The sequence below is a fragment of the Manacus candei genome, unplaced genomic scaffold (assembly GCF_025592945.1).
Source record: "Manacus candei isolate 608988 ecotype Guabito, Panama unplaced genomic scaffold, ASM2559294v1 h1tg000099l, whole genome shotgun sequence".
NCBI classification, from domain to species: domain Eukaryota; kingdom Metazoa; phylum Chordata; class Aves; order Passeriformes; family Pipridae; genus Manacus; species Manacus candei.
The window spans coordinates 94,726-102,227 of record NW_026138147.1 but is presented as its reverse complement, the minus strand read 5'-3'; the positions used below and the strand labels follow the sequence as shown (position 1 = coordinate 102,227).

Here is a 7,502-nt window from a genome sequence, read left to right as displayed (position 1 = left end):
ACAAGGTGTAATCAGCTTCGATTAACTGTTGTGTGGTTATGGGTGCGGTATAGTTAAAGTCACAACCTACAATTTTTGTGAAGTTACATATACAAAAGTTAGCATCACTATTCAAACAGGCTCAACTTCTCCTTTGATCGAGGTTTGACCCTCAATCTAATCAGAGCAATAGGCAGAGCTTGATACCATTGTAAGTTGGTTTCTTGACATATTTTAGCAATTTGTTGTTTGATAAGATGATTCATCTTTTCTACTTGCCCACTAGCTTGTGGCCTGTAGGGCGTATGTAATTGCCATTTAATCTGCAATGCTTTGCTTATTGCTCTCACAACTTTTGCACAGAAATGCGAACCTCTGTCTGAGGATATACTCCTTGGTATCCCAAACCGCGGTATAATTTCGTTTAACAAAACTTTAGTTACTTCTCTCTCTTTGTTTGTTCTACAGGGAAACGCTTCAGGCCACCCAGAAAAGGTATCAGTACCAATAAGTACCTATACCCCCCTTTTCTTGGGAGTTCAGAGAAATCAATTTGCCATATTTCACCTGGGAATTTGCCTCGATTTATTGCTCCTTGATGTACCTTGGTCCCTGTATTTGGATTATTCTTCAGGCATCGTTCGCATTGGGTTGTAACTTGTTTTACAGTAGTGAATAATTTTGGCCCTGCTATTCTAGTTTGCAAATACTGATAAAGCGGGTCTAAGCTCCAATGCGTTTTCTCATGTTCTGTTTTTACAAATTGCCACATTAATTTCTCTGGTATTATTAATTGTCCTGTTTCTAATTGACCCCATCCATTGTCTAATAATTTGCCTTTGTTCTTTTGAATCCACCTATGATCTGAGTCCTGATAATTTGGTTGGAAGTTGGTATCTAGCTCTTCTGGTATTAGAGCTGTTATAACCACTTCCTCGGTTCTTGCCGCAGCTAATTTAGCTTCTGCGTCAGCTTTCCTATTTCCTATCTCTGGAACAGTGTTACCTTTTAGGTGTCCTTTACAATGCATTATGGCCACTTGTGCTGGGAGTTGGACTGCTTCTAACAATCGTAGAATTTCTTCTGCGTGTTTGACTGTTTTCCCTTGGGCGGTTAGCAGTCCCCTTTCTTTCCAAATTGCTCCATGAGCGTGTACAACAGAGAAGGCATACTTAGAGTCTGTCCAGATGTTAATTCGTATGCCTTCTGCCAATTCCAGAGCTCGGGTAAGAGCTATTAATTCCGCCTTTTGGGCTGAGGTCCCTGCAGGTAAAGGATTTGATTCGATTACCTCTTCCGTTGTGGTTACTGCATAGCCCGCCATCCTTACTCCTTGCTTCACGAAGCTACTGCCGTCCGAGAACCAGTTGTCTACATCTTCAAATGGCTCTTCTTTGAGATCCGGGCGACTGGAGTAGACTGCTTCGATGTTTTCCAGGCAGTCATGCTCAATTGGTTCTGCTGACATCCTTCCTTCTAGAAATGAGGCTGGATTCACAACGTTAGTTACTTGAATGGTTATGTCGTCTGACTCAGCTAGGATTGCTTGGTACTTTAAGAATCTGGAAGGTGACAACCAATGGCCACCCTTCTGTTCTAGTACTGCGGACACAGTGTGGGACACTAACACAGTCATTTTCTGGCCCATCGTAAGTTTTCTGGCCTCTTCTATGTTTCTGATCACTGTGACCACTGCTTTCAGACAGCTGGGCCACCCTTTGCTCACTTCATCCAGTTGTTTGGAGAAATAAGCCATGGCTCTTTTGTGTGGTCCCAATTGTTGTGCCAAGACTCCTAAAGCCATTCCTTGCCGTTCATGAGAGAACAGCTAAAATGATTTTGTTACATCGGGCAGGCCCAAGGCTGGGGCTTTTATGAGTTCTTGTTTCAGTCTCTTAAAAGCTCCCTCTGCTTCGGGAGTCCAGACTAGGACACTCTTAGACTCTTTCAACAAATCATATAGTGGTTTAGCGAGTATCCCGTATTGATAAATCCATAAACGGCACCAACCTGTCATCCCTAGAAAGGCTCGTAGATCTCTCGCTATTTCAGGTTTAGGCATTTGGCAGATGGCTTCTTTTCTTGTTGTTCCTAGGGATCGTTGTCCTCTGGAAATTTCATATCCCAGGTACACCACTTTTTCTTGCGCCAACTGCGCTTTCTGTTGAGAGACTCGATATCCACTTAAACTCAAGAAATTCAACAGAGAAATAGGCCATTTAACACACTCTTCTTCTGATTCAGTTGCTATTAATAGATCATCTACGTATTGCAGAAGAGTGCCATCCCCCTGTGGCCTTTCACTGTTTTTGTAGCCTTGAGGTAACACTGTCCAGGTTAATTGGGTCTTTCTCCCTTTACTCACAAATTCCCATTCAAAGGCAAAAATCTTTTGGCTTTCTGGGGCTAAGGGAAGGCAAAAGAATGCATCTTTTAGATCTAACACTGTGAACCAAATTAAATTGTCCTTTAGCTTGGTCAGGAGGGTATAAGGGTTTGCCACCACTGGGTGTAGAGTTTTTGTTATTGCATTTACAGCTCTCAAATCTTGGACCAATCTATAGGTTCCACCAGGTTTCTTAATTGGTAAGATTGGTGTATTATAATCTGATTCACATTCCACTAATAGTCCTAATTCCAGGAATTTCCCAATTATGGGTTCGACCCCTTTCCTGTCTTCTAATCTCAGGGGATACTGCTTCCTCACTACTGGTCTTGCTCCAGGTATAAGTTCGATAACAATAGGTGTTGCCTGTCTTGATTTCCCAGGTACATCAGTAGCCCATACCAACGGGTATGCCTCGCTCATAATCTGCTCAATACTCCGGCTTTCAGGTTTCGGCTCTATGTAACTGATTGTCAAGCTTAGGGCTGTAATCAGTTGTTCTTCATTTACCTGGAATTCCAGTTTGTCTTTGTTGAATTTTATTACAGCTCCTAAATTTTCCAATAAATCTCTACCTAGTAGAGGTTTTGGAGAATTTGGTAAGTACAAAAACTGATGGATCCCCATTTGCTTTCCAATTTTGTATTTAATAGGTTTTAGGAAATAAGCTTTTTCTGGTTGGCCTGTTGCTCCTACAACTTGTACAAATTCATCGCTCTTGGGTACCAATTCTTGATTTAAAACTGAAAATGTTGCCCCTGTGTCTATCAGAAAATCTAATTCTTTTTCACCTTCCCCTAGCTCCATTTTAACCAGTGGGTCTGCTAGGGAACGACTCACCGGTCCCCTTCAGTCACTGCTCTGATGTGTAACAGCAGTGTTTGCAAGCCTCTCTCCCAACTGGGGGCAGTCTCGTTTCCAATGGCCTATCTGAAAGCAATTGGAACATTGGTCTGGTCCTACCCTGATGGGTTGAGGTCCAAATCCTCCCCTCCCTCTCGTAGGGTAACCTCGACCCCTCCCCCTTACATTTGTGTCTGGGTATTTTGTATTTTGGGCTGCCACTGCTACTGCTACGATCCGAGCAACTCTTTTATCTTCTCTCTTTTTCTCTTCTTTTTCTCTGTTGTTGTATACTTCCCAGGCCTCATTCATCAATGTCTCTAGATCTCTATTTGCTGGATGTTTAAGTTTTTGTAATTTCCTTTTAATGTCGGGAGTACACTGCCCCATTACCAATCCTAGTAGCTGTTGTCTCCCTTCTTCTGATGCTGGGTCTAGGGGTGTATATTGTCTCATGGCGGTCCTGAGTCTATCCAGAAATTCTGAGGGACTTTCATCCTTTCCCTGTCTAACATCATACAAGGCTGCCCAGTTAATGGCTTTAGGTATTGCTTTCCGCAGACCTAATGCTATTAGCTTCCTATATTGCACCAGTTTCCCATAAGAATCGGGGTTGTTTGGATCCCACTCCGGATTTCTACTTGGAAATACAACTTCTAACTCTTCAGGTAACATGCTGGCATGATCTCTCCCCGTTTTTAATACTAGTTCCTTTTCCGTTTCTGTTAATTCTGATAGCATTACTTCTATATCACTCCAGTCAATGTCTAGGTTCTTTGCAATTAACTCGAACCTCTTAGCTACCCCTTCTGGATTTTTCCTAAAATTCCGGGCTTCTTCTCTCCAGCTGTTCAAATCACTCGTCGTAAATGGCACCTTTACTCGTCCCTGGCCTCCTGCAATAGGCATTATCTGTCGGAGGGGAGCTATTGTATGACTTCCCCCGATCCTTTCTCTTGCCTCTTTTCGTGCTACAGATCTAGTATAGTGTAGGTGACTAGTTCCTTCCCCAGGGTCTTCTTCTTGGACCCCGGTATCTATTCTATTCTTTCTTTTTTTCTTTTCTCTTTCCCCGTTTCGGTTCCTCGTCTTCACTCCCTGTTCCTGCCCAGTCATCTTCTGCCAACCCTCTAGCATGATTCACACAGTCCAGCCGCCTCTCTCTCTGAGTTTGGAGGAGATGCTGTCGGCGTTCAGCCTGCCCGGGGCTGCGCTCCTCATTTTCCTCTATCTCTCTGGTATCCCTTTTATCGTCTATTTGAATCACTATGTTTAATCTTTGTGAGTTGTTTTCCTTTTCCCCTTGAGTTATAATGTCACTATCTTCTTTACTACATCTTGTCTTGGGGAAATCACCCTTCTTTTCATTGCCCCCTGGTCTCAATGGGCTACTTTCGCCCTCATAATCAACTCTTGGTGTGCTACTCTCCACTCTATAGATGCTATCTTCTCTTCTTGGTGTACTGCTATCTCTATTTCTGTCGTCTTTTGGTTTAGGCGGACTACTCTCTTCCCCGTGACCCTCCGGTCTTATCAGGCTACTTTTTTCCCTATCGACCTCTAATCTAGGTGGACTGCTTTCTTCTCTGTAACTTTCTGATCCCTGTGGACTACTCAGTCCCTGCGAGCTGCTTTCTCCTTGGGGGCTCTCCGATTTTGATGGGCTACTTTCTTCCCAACTGTCTTTTGATTTTTGAGAACTATATCCGGTCCTAAATCTTCCTAGCTCTAGTGAAATATCTCCTAATAGGCTAGTGTCTCTTTCACCTTCTCTCCGCTTTGGTCGTGGTATCCCGTATCCTGGAGCATATGGTTGATACTCCCATAGACTTATTCTACTTTCTTCTTCACTGTCCCTTCTTTTTAATTTAAGACACTGTTGTCCGATACTACAAGCATCACAACAGCGTTCTTTTGGTTTCAAATTTTTCTTATCCTTTTCCAAAGCTAAAACCAAGGGGTCCTGCGGTGCAACATTTACTCCGCATTCTCTTTGCCACTCAGGCTTATTCCTGAGCGTGAAAAACATATCGCAATAAATCACTTCATCCCACTTGCCCAGTCGACGGAGGAACAACATAAGTTGTAAAATAGTGTTGTAATTTATTGTCCCTTCAGGTGGCCATTTTTCATCATCATCTAGTTTATACAGAGGCCACCATTGCGTGCAGTACTTTAAGAGTGTCTTTTTGCTTATGTTTCCTCCTGGGGCTCCCCCTAGATCTCTCCAGTGTTTTAAGATGCATCCTAGAGGGGTTTTCATATTTATGTCTTTACTTTGCTGGGTTCCCATTATTATCGTAAGGTTTAAGTTATGTAGCGATTGATAAGGTTTTACGGGAGACAGAGGGGTTTACCAGGCAAACCTATAGGGTGTCTTACCAGATTTTCTTATTATTCGAGCGTCAGTGATATACCAACTGACCTGGGGATCGTGTTCCCAGACTGGTGCCCAATCAAGAAAATTCTCTATCACTAGAGGATCGTATCCTAACCTGTCACTTTCTTTTTCTAATTTTGCTATGAATTCTCTTATGTGATACTCTATTACATCAAGCAATTCTTGTCTCTGGATTCGTGCTTCTGTATCCAACCAGGCTAGGCTTCCATCAATGTGTTCTAGCTGAGTAGCTTTCGGTATGTCAGTGAACTGTACTTTGAACCGCAATACTCTCCTTATTCTATTCCACCGTCTCAAGGTATTTCTCACTTTATCCCAACACTTCATGTACGCAATTTCCAGCCGCTTCGTCCGTTTCTGGCCTGGCTCCTCACGGAGAACAGGAACCGCAGAGCAGGACTCCCACTCGCTTCGCAGCAATGCCGCGTCTCACTCACTCACACACTCACACACTTGCACGCTCAATAAAAAAGCTTTCCTACCTTCTGGTTTCTATCTGAGCAATCTACGTCACCAAACAAAGCTGCGAGAGGGCGCCGCAGACCGTGAAATATGGCTTTGCTGTCGGCTGTCCGATCTATGTCACCACAAACTCACAGGATGTTGCTGCAAACTATAAAACACACTTCTCACAGAAAATGCAACCAAGATGTTACAAATACTTGTCTATGAGTGTGGCGGCAATAAAATCTCACCCACTTAGTTTCTGCCAAATCTTGATTTGACCAACAGCGTATACAGTGGAAGGTAAGGGTACGATTGGGCGCTATTTCTTGTGTTCCTCTTGGACCCAAAATATATTTACCACAATTGTTACACAAAGCTCTAACATACAGTGAGCAATAACAGAAAGGACAGATTTTAATCCTAGGATTTATACGTGCCGGCAAAAGCTTATTCACTCTTATAGAACTGAGATTGCAATCATTTCCCATATAGAGTTAAAAGACGTTTCAAGGATTATACTGTATATGAAAACACAACATCTAATTTTTCAACGGACAAACAAACCGCTGCAAACAATAAAATCGTAAATGAGAGTCTCTCAGTACCTAAATAGCTTATTTTAGTTTCGTTTTACTCGTTAACAAAAACCAGAACAGTCTGCAAGAGAAACCGCATTCCAAGAATTCTTTGCTGGTACAAGGAGTTCCCTGGGTCCTAAAGCTCCTAGAAACACTCAAGCAGCTTCGGAAGAATTAAAAATGGTTAACTCTCTGATTCGAGCACAGTTTCCAATGCATTACCAGACAATATCTTGCACGAAACAAAAATGATCAGGGGAAATTAGAGCAAGAACATTTGCAAACAGGACACAGAAACATAAAGGGTGAACACAGCATTACAAAGAAAAGACAATTTTACACTGCAGTGTCGGGACTCTAACCCGATCAGGGACTCTAACCCTTTCTTGGCAGGACTCTAACCTGCTATCTTTGCAGGACTCTAACCCGCAACTTTCAATACCTGGGACTCTAACCCAGCTTTAGGGCTAATGCTGAGGCGTCCCTCCAGCTCCCTTTTGGGCGATAGCGTCCTATCCCCACCAATAAAGCGCTTTTACCTAAAATATAAAAGATCAAATACCTCTTAATTTGGAGCAGGAGATTCTTGTCCACCGTTGCGCAGGTCCAAGGAGTCCGGGAGACTCTGCCGACAAAAATTCAGTCGGGGGGCCCTGAGAGCGTCCCGGCCCCTTGGGTCCTGGCTCAGGAAGACCCCCCTCTCCTGCCTGGCTCGCCAAAATTGATGCCAAATTTTGCCCCAAAGAAGGCGCAGAGGAACTGCTCAGAGACAGAGTTTTCAGTCTATAAGCAGGAGGTATTTATTTTTCACGGCCGGGAAGCAGCCAGGTCGCCCTGGGCAAACTACTTCAACTCGAGAAACACACAA

At 43.4% G+C, this 7,502-nt stretch overlaps 1 protein-coding gene across 1 annotated transcript; it reads right to left on the bottom strand.

Moving 5' to 3' along the window:
* Positions 1-418: 418 nt before the first annotated feature.
* LOC127461326 (uncharacterized) lies at positions 419-7,222 on the bottom strand. The gene is made up of 2 exons (XM_051769004.1): positions 7,197-7,222; positions 419-2,162 (listed from the first exon to the last, which is right to left on the bottom strand). The coding sequence occupies exon 2, from the start codon at positions 1,781-1,783 to the stop codon at positions 419-421; it is 1,365 nt and encodes a 454-aa protein (XP_051624964.1). The 5' UTR covers positions 1,784-2,162; positions 7,197-7,222.
* Positions 7,223-7,502: the final 280 nt, after the last annotated feature.